The 16550-nt window shown below is 44.0% G+C and overlaps 1 protein-coding gene across 2 annotated transcripts in view; it reads right to left on the bottom strand.

The window, feature by feature from the left end:
- The window catches only part of DNAJC1 (DnaJ heat shock protein family (Hsp40) member C1), a 95736-nt gene extending 80038 nt beyond the window's left edge, over nucleotides 1-15698 (bottom strand). For both annotated transcript variants that reach the window (XM_077303187.1, XM_077303188.1), the window contains exon 1: nucleotides 15433-15698. In XM_077303187.1, coding sequence (XP_077159302.1) covers nucleotides 15433-15660 — 228 coding nt within the window. In that variant the 5' untranslated portion in view covers nucleotides 15661-15698. The remainder of the gene's footprint in view (nucleotides 1-15432) is intronic.
- Between the last annotated feature and the right edge of the window lie 852 nt (nucleotides 15699-16550).

Here is a 16550-nt window from a genome sequence, read left to right as displayed (position 1 = left end):
CAAAATGGATTGTCGTATTGAGCTCAGGGTAGGGCTACCTTTGAGGAATGTCCAGAAACTTCAATTAGTACAAAAACATACTCAAATAGTAGCCCATTAAGGAGGTTATAGAGCAGCAGTGCAATGCTAACTCCACTGGTTGCCAATCTGGTTGCACTTCTAATTCAAGGTGCCAGTTTTGATAATTCAAGACTTCAAAGGGGGTGACACTGAGACCAAGATGAGCCATTTGAGACCACTTGATGCTGTCTTATACTGAACAGTCCACTGGCCCATCAAGGTCACCTATTACCTGATCCTCTGAGATGCCTGGGATTGAAACTGGGATCTTGTGGATGCAACCAGATATTCTGCCATTGACCCAGAGGCCCACCTCCTCCCTAGATCTGTAGTCCTTTACTACCAGAGTTGATGTACGTCAGGCAAAACTCACAGTTCGCCCCCACAAATTCTCACCCCCGGAGATCTGTCACTCCCCCTTGCTTCTTGATCCTTGTTAAAACTATTCCTTGGGGAGAGGGAGGCTAATCAATTATTTATTTCTAGATCAGATGTTGCTTTAAATTTCTATTTTCTTCCTACCACTGACCACTGGGTCCTAATGATTTTACTACAAATGGACAGATAGTTTTGTCTCTAGATTTAACTGTGTGCGGATTGTTTGAGGTGTATCCTGTTTTTACCTTTTGCGTTATCAGTTATTTAAATTTTGTCCTTAATTTTAACCATTATCTTGCAATATGACTGATATCTTTCATTAGGAAGGCAGAGTATACATTTCATATGTAAATAAATACATTTCTAGGGGTCTAGGGAATAGTTCCCAGAGAAAACATGGAGTTAGGGAAATCATGTAATTTATGTATATTTCACTTTTGCTTTTGTAAAAGTTACCACACAATGAGGGGGAAGGAAAAGAAAAAAAAACATTCTTTTTAACTAAACATGATGAAAACAATTGCCCAGCAGATGCACACAATTGAACATTGGGTACTGTCAGAAATACTTGGCCAACAAGGTCATAAGCCATGTGCATGTCCATATGTAACATTTTTACTGTGCTGTTCTCGGCAAAAAGGTAAGAATGAGGAGCCTCCCAGAAAGAAGAGGCAAGGTGAAACAATTCCATACAGGAGACTCTTTGCAGAAAAGTCTCACTTTCTTCTCCAGCTTGATTACCTAAGAGGCAGCAAAGCCCCGATCTTACATATATTCTTCGTAGATGACAAATGATGAGCTGACATCTTAATTGAGGTCAATACAACAGATGCTGCACCAAGCTACCAATGAGTAATAAATGCCTAGGTCCAAGTGGGGCTAAGAAAGCAGATTAAAAGAGATTCAAGACTGTAGTGTGCCACAGCATTTCATACTTACTTTAAAACGCTGTTTTGTTGTTGTTTTATTGCTGCAACTTTCCCTAGCATTTGACAGAAGAAAAATCCATTTAAAAAACACTATTAAGAAATTCAGTTATCAGCAAATGCGGATTTCTCCCCATTTTGTGTTGATGAATCGCTACACTGCCTTGAACTCCATTTCTCTCAGTGGGGAGAGCAGCAGAGGCTTTTAAAGAAAACATTTTGTATAAGCATTTAATCAGTACAGAAAGTGCCTGCAACCATCCTAGGTCCTAAGCAAATTTAGTTCGCTTCATGATTAGAGTGCATTTGGCCAAGTCACTACTGTGAAGCTAGAAATCTTTTCTTTTCTTTTCTTCTTCTTCTTCTTTTTTTGGGGGTGGGTGGGACTGAAATACATGCAATTCTTATTTCCTACCTAAACATAAAATGCCATCATTTATAACCTTTTAGCACCTAAAATTGTACTATTTGGCATATTTATGAAATTTAATAAAACAAACAAACAAACAATGGGTATTTGCATTAAAAACTCTGGCAACAGGTAAGAAAGACATCCAGCATATTTAAAATCAGAGTCCAGGGGCACCTTTAAGACCAACAAAGATTTACTCAAGGCGTGAGCATTTGAGTGCAAGCACTCATCAGACTAAGTTTTCCAGCATATTTGGATATCTATTGAAAATAATGAACTTCTTAATAGTGTATTAACGACATTCAAGCGTATTAATTATCAACAATATTTACATTTAAACAAAACCACATTCTTGAAAATGTTGCATATGTCTATTATATATATTGGAATTATTTAATGCTATAGTTTAACATTAAAATTATCATGTTTTGAATGCAAAAAAATTGTCTTTAAAAAATGTTTATTCATTCCAAAAATGGGGAAATTACAGGAGCTTTTTTCAGTGTTCTCCCAAATTTTCCATTTTTTCCATGGAAAAGGTTGAAAAAGTTCTCCATTGGGGATTTAGTCTTTAAAAGCATTTCACTCATTCTGAAGAGAAAACATTTCATAGGATCCCCACCACCACATTTCTGAATTTTTTGGTGAGAATAACACAAAAAGCCCCCCCCCCGCCCGCCCCGGGGAGGAGGGAGAAAGGCAAAAACTTTTTAAAAATCGTTCTGTAAGCTAGCACAAACCTTTATGAGCTTGAGCCATTTTTCAACATTTAGGTATTATTTTTAATGACCATATTTATTAGCTATCGCTACCACATAACCCAATCCTGACGTCTTCACTATTTCTCATAAAGCACTGAAATAAACCCTAATTTTAATCACTTCAACCAAAAGCTAACCTCTAACCCTAACCTGGACTTTTCCCGTTTTCTTATAATTTCATTATTGCTCTGAAAAGATCCATTTAATTGAATATAGAAGCCAGTATAGAAAGCAGCTGTTTAAAAAATTAATTCATCTTCCAGTGTGAAATATTCAGAAACGTAGGTCTACTGAGGATCAGCAAAAGACATTACTATAAATCCGCTGCTGGAAATATTAGGTGTCACGATGACAGCCATGGCAACAAGGCGCCTCGGACTTGCTGAGCTCAGTAATAAAATGAATCTGTTCTATCCATCCCTTCTACCAAAGAGCTGATTGGGGCAAGCACTGACTTCCTAAGAGGGCTCTTGCATGCAGTCGCAGCTGCCTCAGAGACGCAACACGTATTTGTGCACAGGTTCTTCATACGAACACAGAACGTAGATTCTGCACACAAATTGCCCATCAGTGCATCCGGACGAGGGGAAATACCTATTGGTTTAGAAAAGTACAGGTGGCAATTATATGAAAATATGACAAACTTTTTGAAATCGTGCAGCCATATTCTGTGCAAATTCACTCTTAGTAGAGTTAAAATGCCTCACACTCAAAAGATTGCCACCAATCCACAAAATACATTGACCAAGGTGGCTCCAACACAGGGATTTCCCCCCACGTGGAACAAAGCATGCCCTCCCTGTTCTAAGGAGCTTCCACGTGATATTGTGATATTTCTGAGCATAACTCTTGAGGCTCGAAGCAAAAAACAAACCTTCCTTTGCTCTGACTTAGAGGGGAAACAGAGCCTCTGTGTGAAATGTCTGCCCACAGCCAATCCAGGAAAGGGGTGGAGTTTAGGAGAGCTTTCAAAACAATAGTCGTAAACCCCAGCATACCCCCCCTCAGCCCTTTAGCAGGACTCCCCCTCTTTAATAACTCACCCATGGCTCAGTTGATGAGTTGTGGTTCAGCTGCTGGGGAGAGGAAGAATTGTCAGGCTGGAGGGAGTCCCAACAGGATTCTCATCCAGTAGGCACTTGATGTAAGAAGCACGAAAGTGGAGGGGAGGCATGTTGCCAGCAGTGAGCTCAGCAAAAATGCAGAGATGAGTCCCCGCTGCTCTATGAAGCCTGGACCTCCGGAACGGGGAAGGGCTCATCCCCCAATCTGAAAGTAGGTTCAAGACTCCCACAAAACACGTCACTATCCCTAACGGCCTCCGAACCTCATCACAAGCTACCAAAGCCACGTGAAAATGTGCACATCCCCAAATGCAGCTTTCAGCTTAGCTGCCACGGCCAAACACTCACCAAGGCCCTTTGATTATGGAAAGCTTTCCAAGATGGAAAGGTCTTTGGGGAAACGTCAGGTTCAATGTGTCGTGATGACTAAAACATACTGAAAGCCAAGAGAAGCCCACCTCGAGGAGGACTCTGAAGAGTCGGCACAGAAGTATTCTAAATGAAATAGGATGGGACTAAACACGCTTCATTACGACTCAGGAGAGAGAAGTTTAAAACTGATTAAGAATACATTTATGCTCATCATTAGCCAAGAGTATCCCCATGTAGGATGATGAACCGTTCTAGAGTAAGAATTGTCACATTGGGCATTGGTCGGACAACGACACTTTAGGCCAGGGGTAGTCAAACTGCGGCCCTCCAGATGCCCATGGACTACAATTCCCGGAAGCCCCTGCCAGCGAATGCTGGCAGGGGCTTCTGGGAATTGTAGTCCATGGACATCTGGAGGGCCGCAGTTTGACTACCCCTGCTTTAGGCAGCCAGGAAAACACGCAAAGCGCAACTGATACAGAGATAAGACATGGCAGTGCTGTTAAGACCTTTAGTTCCACGAGGGATAAAGCAGCCCTCTAGAGGCTATAGGATCCCGCAGGGATTGCAAGCTGCCAACTTGAGTAAGCCTTGCTCCCAAGCTGCCACCACTGCTGCAGTTTGGACCTTGGCTCACGCTCACAACACTCAACAAGCATAAGCACACAAGGGTGAAATGAGAGGAACCATTTAGGCAGTTGCTAGGCAACCAGTCCTGTGTCTGCTATCGCTTTCTCGCCTAGCCCCAACTGGTGGAAATCACAGACATCAGATGTTGTGAAGTTATACCAATCGCAGAAGCCGGAGTTGAGCACTGGCTTAATGCAGGGAATATAGAACCAGCAGTAATGGCTATTAAGTGTATATTTATTATAGGCCTCTGACACGCTACGAAGATGTAGGACCATTCTGACGGTTAATAATGTCTACTGAGCGCAATTTTTTAAAAAAAGCTTAAGGTCAACATGAAGTAGCAGCAGAACGAAGCAACAGAATAGACGTAGGGGGGAGAGGACAAACTAGGTCAGGAGATTACATCCAGGCTGTAAACCTGATCACAGGCCACAGTTCAGGACCAGGCAGAAGTTCAGGTTTTAGTCATGCTTCTTTTGAACTGACCACATGCCAGATTAAGTGCTCAAAGGGGAAGGGGGGATGAATGAACTCATGTTGAGCCATAAAGAGCAGAACGGGGCAGATCCTACCATGCTGATACCATGCAGGGATAAGATGGGCAGGGGGCTCTTAACCTTCCCTAGTCTACAAAGTCTACCTGACATAATTGTGCTCAGGTAAGAACTGTGTGAAAAACTCAGCCTCTACGGCTCATTTAGTGTACAGTCTGCACAGGAAGCTCGAAGATTCAAGGACAGCCCAAAGTGGGCCTAGTGGAGAGAACAGACAGTCTCAAGAGGGAAACACGAAAATATTTAAAAGGGAAAAACAGAATTGGAAACAATTATTTCTTAGCAGCCTTGCAGGGTTTCTATTAAATTTACACTCACCCTGCCAAATCAGCAATAGACAACGCCACTGGAAACTGAGCGGCAAAGTCATACCTGCTCACGGGAAGGGAGGAAAAACAGGTCATAATGTCTTTCTTCTTTTACGCTATTCTTCAAAACCCTGTATAGCAGGGGTGGCCAAACTGTGGCTCGCCAGATGTTCATGAACTACAATTTCCATGAGCCCCGACCAGCACATCTGGAGAGCCACAGTTTGGCCACCCCTGCTATACAGCGTGGGGACAGCCTACCTGACAGGCCACCTATTCTCATGAGCCTATCTGACCACTCCAGTCATCTTCAGAGGCCCTAGTTTAGATGCCGCCACCATCTGATGCTAGATGGGCGGCAATCTGAGAAAGGCCCTTCCTGGTCATAGCGCTCTCCTCCAAGGAGACTCACCTATCGCCCTCTATTGCTGTCTTCAGCCAGAGGGTTAAGACGTGTTTGTCCTTCAGCTTTCCCCCTCTAACTCTTATCAGCCCTCCCTCCTGTTTTTGTGTTTTATTATTATATATTATAATAATTATATATATATATATATATATATATATATATATATATATATATATATATATATATATGTGTGTGTGTGTGTGTGTGTGTGTATAACAATTATAATGTTTTGTACAATTGTTTTAACTGTTTTATGTGTCTGTGTTTTATGTGTGTTGTTTGCAACTGAATGCCTAAAGAACAGCTTGCCTTAAAGCTGATTTAGCTCTGTAAAACTTTGCAAAAAATGGAGGAGTTGGAGGGGGAACACAGCTACTTGAGAAAGGTGTGGATTGCCAGCAAAGTGTTTCTGTTTTAGACTACACCAGCCTTCCTGATCCTGGTAGATCACCTCTGTCACCAGATGTTGATGGAACTAGCAACAACAGGCAGCTGGAGTCACACAGAGCACTCCTGTGGTTCCCCAATATCAGATAGACTGAATCAAGAAGAAGAGAAGAGCTGTTTTTTTAGGCCTTGCTTTTCACTACCTGAAGGAAACCCAGAACAGCTCACAAACACCTTTCCCTTCCTCTCCCCATGACAGACACTTTATGAGGTAGGTGGGGTTGAGACAGCTCTAGCAGAATTGCTCTGCTAGATTAGCCCAAAATCACCAAGCTGGCTGCACATGGAGGAGTGGGGAAGCAAACCCGGTTCTCCAGATCAGAGTCAGCCACTCTTAACCTCTACACCAGGGATAGTCAACCTGTGGTCCTCCAGATGTTCATGGACTACAATTCCCATGAGCCCCTGCCAGCAAACACTGGCAGGGGTTCATGGGAATTGTGGTCTATGAACATCTGGAAGACCACAGGTTGACTGCCCCTGCTCCACACCACACTGGCTCTCAACACATCCAGATCTAGCATCCCTCCCTTTGGAAGCTCCCCATATTCTAAAGTAGTCAAAAGAAACAAATGAGGCACAAAACCTACAAATATACTTATAGAAAATGTGTACCACATGTACAATTCAATCAACTTGCCCTCTTATCCTGACGTTACATAACAGATCATACGTACACACTCTGACCGGGATAGTTCACAGGCTAGCCTGACATCCTCAGAGCCTAGGGTTGTGTACTTCGGCTGCCGAAGCAGCCATGCATGCCTGAAGCGGCCAGCGACGCGGCGCAGGGGAGAGGGGCGGTGCAGGTGGCGTCACATGACTTGGCATACGCACGCAGGCACAGAGTGCCGCACCACGGCTGCTTTGGACACAACCCTACCCTGAAGTGAAGAGTGTTGGATCTGGTTAGTACTTAGATGAGACACCACCAAGGGAATTTAGGGCTGCTGTACAGAGTCAGGCAGTAGCAAACCACCTTGGAACATCTCTTGCCTTGTAAAGCCTACAGCAGGGGTAGTCAAACTGCGGCCCTCCAGGTGTCCATGGACTACAATTCCCAGAAGCCCCTGCCAGCATTCGCTGGCAGGGGCTTCTGGGAATTGTGGTCCATGGACATCTGGAGGGCCGCAGTTTGACTACCCCTGGCCTACAGGGTCGCCATAAATCCGTTGTGACGACAGCATTTTCCACTACACCGACAGGGATGAGCCGCTTCAAACACATCTTCATATCGCTTTAACCTCAACTGCTGTTGAACCCAGCTGTGCAAGATCTCTTCAAAAATGAGTATTTGCATTACAAATGCCTCTTTCCCTATAAGGAATGATCAGATTCCGAATGATTCACAAACATTACACAAGGGAGGTGGCAAGCAATGCAATTTATATTTCACATATAAAAAGCATTCTGGTCACCTAAAAACCCAGACTAGCAGAAACCGAAGCACGACCCAGAGCCTTTTCTAAAACTAGGAATGCAGAAACAAAACATGGACTTTTTTTACTCCACACCTCAAGAAGAAGGGTTAAAATTTCATACAATGTAAACATCAGCTGGAGACTGAGGAAGTTTCAGCTAATTGGTACTTATGCCTCATTTCGCTTAAAGGTTATTCAGTATCCTCAAGAACTGCTTGATCCTGCTGATTGAGCTCCAATAAGGGGGGAAGGGAGTAAGATGTTTAGTATTTTTGGGGGATGGACTAGTTATATGTGCAGGTTAAGTATGAGATTTATAAATCAGACTGTACTATCCAAATTTCAAATATACAGTGGTCTCTTTTTGTTCGCCCAATGTAGATTCCATATAAGGACTGTTCTTCCCTCTTCTGGACATCTGTTTAGGGGCTTTTGTCATCAGGTTATTAAGTACTCTTAAAAGAGTTGTTAAAAATGTCAATTATGTGCAATCAGAGAGGAAATCATTGAAAAACTGCAATAATGACAGCCTTAGCACATGCCAGCAACATGTCATATTCTGGATTAAACAACAACTTGCGTGAATTTTCTTTCAAAACTGACCAGCAGTTTTACTTCAGTGAGTCCAAAACTTGCATTTCAGCCCATACAATTCGTTCAATATCACTCCCCTGTAGCCCTCAGGTAACAAAACGATTTCACAGATGGGAAGTGTAAAAGTTGCAAAGGAAATTCTGTTTGTAGTTTAGAGAAGATGGGATATAAACAGTTTTAAGAAACTGGACTTAATAGAATGTATTTCTATCAACCTGCCACAGTACCCTCGTGAAACACCTGTGATTAAGAGAAATAACGTGGCTGTATATTTTATTTATTTATTTATATTTATATACCACCCTCCCTGAAGGCTCAGGGCGGTTTACAGGAAACAGGAGAAAGATACAGATAACATATGGTAACAACATGTGATAACAGCGATAACATTATAACAACAATAACCTTAACATGATAATGACAATAATATTAGAGAACGATGGGACTGTAAGAGCCTCAGCTCAACTCTTACTGGGACCCAGTGGGTTGGGCAGATGAGTGGCAGTCGTAGGAGGTAGGCTTTTGAAGAAACATGTAGAAGAAGGTGAAATGCAAGAGTGCAAGTTGCACACATCCCCTCTCTACCTTTGCAGAGGCAAGACCATGTACCATCAGCAACAGAGCGTGGCAGGATCATGTAACACTATGCCGCGGGAGACCTTGCCACAGTGATCCATGCAACAGTCACCTCCATGCTGGATCCTTGTAATTTGCTCTCCATGAGGCTTCCCTGACCTGGAAATTACATCTTCATAGAGGGTCATCTAGTCCAACCCCATGCACGATGCAGGAACTCACAACTACCTTCCTACCCACAGCGACCCCAATTTCATGCCCAAGTGATCTCCCCCCACACACTAAAAATCTCTAGAATCCAGCCTGGTCTGGAGGAAATTCACCTCCAATCCCACAGTGGCAATCAGCCATTCCCTGGGTATGCAAGGAAGGACCACAAAAGACAAACACTGGCACATCCCTTCCTGCCCACCCATTCACAATCTGCCTGAGTTCATAAAATCAGCATCTCTGTCAGATGACTATCTAGCCTCTGCTTAAAAACTTCCAAAAGAAGGAGAACCCACCAACTCCCGAGGAAGCCTGTTCCACTGAGGAACCGCTCTGTCAGAAACTTTTTCCAGATGTTTAGTCAGAAATTATTTTGAGTTAATTTCAACCCACTGGTTCTGGTCCAACCCTCTGGGGCAACAGAAAACAACTCTGCTCCATCTATATGACAGCCCTTCAAGTATCAGAAGGTGGTTATCATATCACCTCTTAGTCATTTTTCTCCAGGCTAAACAGACCAAGCTCCAGCAACTGCCCTGGCTATCAGTGGAATTTCAGATCAGATTCAAGGTTTTGGTATTGACCCTTAAGATCTGCACCTCTCGGTGTCCCCTGGGTCCTAGTGCCCATTGCATTCCTGATTGCAATGGGCTTTCTTGCTTGTTTATTATATTTTCTTATCCTGGATGAAAGCATGCTGTTGAATGTTGCATGTTTTTCTCTGGAATATTGTTGGAATTTTATATGCATTTTAGCTTCTTCTGTTGAGGCATTCGAACATACTGCAAGAAATAAGGGACAGGACATAGTTTCAACAAGAGTGCACCAGGTTGTTGTCTGCCTGTGGAACATAATGTTATGAAGGAGGAAGAGCTACATGATTTACATCGTTCTGAAAACATGAAAGTCAAACTAGAAGAGACAGTGCCTTTTGGTTTTCATTCTAATGACTCTGCCTGCAGATTTTTCAAGCTATTGGATGCCCTGCGCACTTTAAAATATTTTGGGACGAAGATAGAATTAGAAAGCCCATTTATGTAAAATGTGAGGCTTTTAGTGCACTAATAAGTTTATGTTGTGATTGCGTGCCAACAGAGCTGCTTGGATATTTGACAGTGCTTGTTTGTTTTATGTACTCAGTATTTTTCAACACTGTTCCACTGTATATTTGGTTTATGACCTTGACCAGAGCCAAGGTTTTTCCAGCCCTGTCTCTGACCTGGTGGAATGGGATGCCAGTTGAAATTCAGGCCTTGCTGGAGCTGTTAAAATTCCACAGGGCCTCAAAATGGCTGTCTGGTAATGATATGGACCTCTTCCTTAGCTTCTATCTCTCCCCCCCCCCCATTTTAGATCCTCCCAGTCCAATTAGCCTGGCAAACGGAATCCAGGGAATGGAGGAAAGGTATTGGTTTTATCTGTATTATTTATTGTATAAACTGCTCCAAGCCATCATACAGGGAAGAACTGTATATAAATCCAATAAATAAATATATTTTTGTAATGGCTCCTGTTTGCTTCTATGGGGAAAACTTATTCCTCTTTCCATAAGATGGGGGGAGTCCCAAAGGGGGGGGGGCTTTTATTCATTATTCAGAGTCCAGGGGTAATCAAACTGCGGCCCTCCAGATGTCCATGGACTACAATTCCCAGGAGCCCCCTGCCAGCATTCGCTGGCAGGGGGCTCCTGGGAATTGTAGTCCATGGACATCTGGAGGGCCGCAGTTTGACTACCCCTGATTCAGACCTTTCAACTGAAGGTCTACAAGGCAGCTAACAAGTGGTCAATAACGGAAGTCTGACAGGAGCAAAAATATTACATATAAAATTAGTAGAAGCTCAGGAATTCAGGTGAAATCTGCAAGAACAGTAGATGAGTGGACAGGAACCGGAGAAATTCATCACTCCCGTACAACCTTTCAGGATGTGTGTCATACTGAACAGCTTCTATGTGCATGCCCTACTACAGGCAACAAGGACACACTGCACCAGAAACCAAGCTTGACCAGAAGACATGTTGCTAGCCTGACACTCTTAGCCACTCCAGCACAATGAGAATCAAATTCCCTGTTTAGCATGGGTTTATCTTAACAGCTGTCATCGTGTCCTCACAAACAACCCCGTGTTAATTCCGACTGGTAGTAAGAAATAAATGTGCAGTTACCTTTAAACCAGGAAATCTTTAATCTCAACATGCACAGGAAGGAAGAGAGAGGGATGGAGTTTACAAACCTCAAGACTAGGCCTAACGTTAGACCAAATGTCACCAGCCACATCCATCTGAATGCAACCAGTGTCTCAGTAGTGCCCCCTGTTCTGGTGCCCCCTGACTTTTTATCTATTTTACTACATAAAAAGATCATATTTCATGATTTCATTCTATAATTGAATGTATTCACATTTGAAAACATCCCTTAAAATTTGCCATGCAAGTACATTACAAAATCCTCTTAAGGATTGTTGGAAAGGGCAGCAAGGTAATATCTACTTATCTCAAAAGCCCTTTTCCTAGGCAAATGAAACAAAGACTTCTAGAGCTAGACTCATAAACCATCAACTTTATACCACATTTAAATTGTGCAACTTATTAAATACATTTAAAAACAGACATGACTTACAAGTATGTCATTTATTTTCAATTTCTCCTATAAAAGATTAATTGCCTAATTTTACTATCTCGTATCCCGGCTCAGAATCAAGAGTAGCAAGATGGCAATTAAGAATAGGAACAGCTGGATTTTACATTTCAACATTTGCCTAGCTTAATGTCACACCATAATTTGCAGTTAACAGGAATATTTGCAGCAAAATTTACCCACATTTTGGAAACATTCAGTGCTAATGATCCAAGTTTACACTGTAACTATTTCCCACTGATGGGGCTGCAGAAAACAAAGGGAGAGCACTGGCATCAGGAGCTTGGGCTTCTAAACAAAACTATAACATTGAGAATTATAAAGTCTGAGCAGATACGCCTTTAAAACCAACAAACCTTTGTGTGCATGCACACTTATTCAGATACAATTAAACATTTCCTCAGGAATCAGAGAGAATTAGAATGACGTCTTTCCAGGGGCCGTATGCTATGAAATGGAAAAAATAAAAAGGTATCTCTAGCATTGCAATCGCTGACTCATGGATGTGATCCACCGTGCAAAGGCACTTGAACTGCGACAGGTTTGGGTGTGCAGAAGAAAGCTTACACCTTGAATAAAACTCTGTTGGTCTTAAGGTTGAGAAAGAACAGGGGCCACAGCAATGCAAATTGAAGAGAAAGAAACAAATGGCGCAAAAGGGGGAAAAAGTCACTCTGTTTCAAGTGTGGTATGGGAAGGAATTGAAAAAGTAGCGAAAAGGAAATTCCCTCAGACAAAGCGGAACACAAAGCATTTAAGCATTCCTTTTCCACCATTTTGTTTCTTTCTCTTGGGTCTTAAGAGTGCCACCTTTGTTCTTCTTTGGTGCCTTCAGACTAACACGGCTACTCACCTGAATCTATATCTATGTTATTTGTAGATTCAAGTGGGTAGCCGAAGCAGCACCACAAAACAAAATCCGAGTCCAGTAGCACCTTTAAGACCAACAAAGATTTATTCAAGGTGTAAGCTTTCGAGTGCAAGCACACTTCCTCAGAGTGTTTTATTATGTTATTTGTAATCCATCCTGAGACTCAGGGCAAACTATAACTTTTCCGTTAACACTGTGACCATACCCAAGTGCATGTACGCCACACTTGTGATGCCTGTCAACTTAATTATAGTGTCAACTTAATTAAAGCATTCAATGGCACCCCAGAACAGTGTATGGAGAAAAGACCCCCTCAAGAATACCCCTCTTCTAGTGCCTACTCTATATTAGAACTAGTTAAGGCCTTATTTTCACTTCTTTCTTTTCTATCCCACGATGTTTCTCCCCAGGAAACACCATTTCCTGCAGAAGAATGTAACTTGCTGAAGAAGTCCCCCCTCCCATGCACATCCATTCTGAACTCATGGTGACCTCCCATGCATCAGTAGAACACTGCTGCACTCAGAATATTATCCTTACAAATGAAGGGTCAACTTCATGTCGTCCAGACCACATTCAAGAGTTGAGCAATGCTGAGGAGTTAAAATACTGCTTGTGCCTTCTGGATAGTTAACATTTTGCTTGCTGTAGCAGATGCTGTTCTCTTAGAAATCAAACGGAACCAACAGAATTCTTCAGAAGGTGCTATTTGAATGTATAGACAGCCAAGCTCCAATGCATGTTCCTAACCCAGTGTTTCTCAACCCAGGGGTCGGGACCCCTTTGGGGGTTGAACGACCTTTCACAGGGGTCGCGGCAGGGCAAGCAGCTTGGCGGAGGGGGGGGGGAGGCACTATCTACAGAACAGCTTTGCTGGGTAGAACAAGATGTGTTCACCTGTCTGGAGCAGCGGAAAAGAGTGAGATCAGCATGGTGGGATAGGAGGCAGAACTGAATTGAGAAACCCCGGAAAAAACCCCAATTTATATACAATCATGAACAATGGATCACACCATTGGTCAGTTTAGGTTTAATTTCTGTGAAAGAACACTTCCACAATTTTATGGTTAGAGGTCACCACAACATGAGGAACTATATTAAAGAGTCGCGGCATTAGGAAGGTTGAGACCCACTGTCCTGACCGATTCTGCACACTTCCATGATTCCTACCAAGTCCAGGGCCCATGCTTCATTTGATATAAGAAAGATTCCATTTAGAAGCAGATTTACAGATGACATAAAGACTGAGGTATAAAAAGTTCCATAAATGCTGGAGTGCATACAGAAACTTCCTGTGTTGTCCTCTGGATGCCAGCCAATGTTGGTTTCTTCAATAAAAGATTTATTGTTTTATGAAAAGTTAGTAGCTATATAATACATGTTTGAAAATTGCCAAGTGACCAAATCAATTAATTTTTTTAAGTTAGATTATGATCTGCAACTGGACTAGAGAACAGGGAAATAATGGTCAGCATAACAAGAACTGAACACAGTTTTATGAATTTCCTGGTGTGCACATTTCAGTGTGAAACTAGTATAACTCCATAAGATGTAGGGACTCTGTTCATACATCATGGAAAACTATGGTGTATTTCAACTATAGCTCAATTATAAAACCAGAATTTGGCTCACAGACAAATGCTAGCTACATTGTCATAGTTCCTTCCCAGATACACTCAAATGTTCAGAGAAGACCAAGTCACTTCCAACTTTTGCAGACCTTAGCCTTAGTAAAAAAATTAAATATGATGCACAATGCACATGAAAACAAGTACTGAAACTTATCACACACTAAAACTTATCACACACTATAGATGTCTACATCTGGGGCCCCTTTTAGCTTGAGTCCCAGGCTAAATGACCCTCCTGGCTCCCCATACTTGTTCACAGTAGTCTAATTTTACCAGTGAGACACTGATGCCGCTGAATATCATTGGACTTCAGCTGTTCTTCAAAATATGCCACCGCGTTAAAGCAGCTCAAATCAGATACCTTTCAAACAGTCACCTAAAAAGCCCAAACCAACCCAGAGCTTACAGTACTGGTTAGTTAAGCAGTCCACTTTTTAAAAGTTTAACTGCCAGTTTCACCGGCAGCTGCCCCCAAACAAAAACAAACACTACCAACAGCAGTTATACATGCGTCAATGACAAGGAAATCAGTACGTGTCACATTAACTTTTCCACAAAAGAAAAGGCAGACCTGCACATGGTCACGGTAAACCATCCCTCAGGAAGCAAGACTGTGCAGAAAGCAACCAAGAGCCATCCCCCAAGAAGAGACAGGTTAGCTGCGATTTTGGTGGGCTGGATGTCTCAGCACAAGGGAAGCATCCTCCAGGAGCTAGTCCAGGATGACACCAGAGGGTGACAGTTGCATGCAGGCATGCCTCTGGAAGAGATAAAGTGACAGAGTCTAAGAAGACGCCGGGAGCTGCTTAAGGGGGAGAGCCAAGGAACCCACAGCCCGGAATAAGAGGCAGCGTCGTGAAGCACAGCATTCAACAAGCGACAAGACTGGAGTGGAGGGAGTTGGAAGGCAGAAGCAAAAGACCCGTAAGCACTGGAGCAAATGGCAGTGCCTATAAAGGCTCTACACCGGCTACCTGCAGCCATGCCCTCTAGTCCCATATGGGGAAGTGCATCTGCACATGCTCAGGAACGCTCTCGTCTGAGGGGACTGCTCCTGCTCCAGCACAGACCGGACCAGACCTCCAGCGCTGGAAAGTCGCTCCAAGGAGCGAGACCCGGAAGCGAGAGGGAGCCAGCCACCTTTCCGCGGCCACGCGCGCGGCGCTCCTCACCTGCTCCACTCCCAGGAAGGCGTAGAAGTTCTGCGGGATCTCCTCCACCAAGTCGAAGAGCTCCAAGTCCCCGCTGTCCCAGGCGAGGGCGGACGGCGCCAGCAGGAGCAGCCACAGCAACGGGGACCTCCGCAGCCCGGTCACCGGCCACGCCATGACTGCAGCTGGCCAGCGCCGAGCACCCTCCCGGCAGACGTGGCCGAAGCGGACGCGGCCCCCACCGCGCATGCTCCGGACAGAGCACCGGTTCCGCTCCGCCCCCGCCCCCCCGAAGTTCCCACCGCGAGGAGCGGGGCCTGTGGCTTGGCCAATCACCAGTCGTCTCTTGGCGACGTCACGATGCCTAGCAACCGCGAGAAGCTGAGCCTGGGAGAGGCCTGGCAAAACCCTCCCGCAGGCCGGAGGAAGTCGGGAGGGGGGAAAGGGCTCAATAGTGGCCGTCGCCTCCCGCGCATTCCGGGAACCTGGGGGAAGCGAGGCCTCCGCGTTGCAAAATAATACAGTATAATAATAATAACAACAACAACAGTTCAAACAGCCCTCTGCTGCTGAGGCGCAACTGAGTGGCCGCACATGTACGCGCTATGCACGCAAGCACAATAAAATAGGCAAAAACGCCGCCTGCGCTTTCTTTTCTAGGACCACCGTTGCTGTACTTAAGAACAAGCCTCCCGTGTGACCTTCCTTCAGAGCAGCTGTTGCCCAATGCAACAATGTGGTGGTGGTGGTGGTGGGGGTTGCTCCAAGAAGCAGCAGCCGTCAAGGCCCTGGAGTGACCTTAGGCCAGATGCTGGCTGGACAGCTTATTTAGTGAGGGTCGAATGGGTCAAAGTCTGCTCATGCCATTCTCAGGTTGGAAGATGAGGCAGATTCAGCGTTATCGCAACAGCCCAGGGTTCAATGGGTCTGAGAAGGGGAGGGAAGAAAGTAAAAGTCGATCCTAGGCGGGACCTCCTGGATCCTCTGCTTTTAAAAACTGGACTCAAACAAATCTAGTATCAAATCGCATGTGGAAGACAGGACTATAGGCTGGACCACAAAAAAAGGGGGATCCAAAATTTTGGGGTGCTACAGGAGCCCAAAAAGTAGGTCTGAGGGTCTGATCCTTGTGCATTCAT

This window comes from Paroedura picta, chromosome 11 (genome assembly GCF_049243985.1).
Source record: "Paroedura picta isolate Pp20150507F chromosome 11, Ppicta_v3.0, whole genome shotgun sequence".
NCBI classification, from domain to species: Eukaryota; Metazoa; Chordata; class Lepidosauria; order Squamata; family Gekkonidae; genus Paroedura; species Paroedura picta.
Note: the sequence above shows the minus strand (reverse complement) of the source record. Positions and strands in the feature narration are given on the sequence as shown.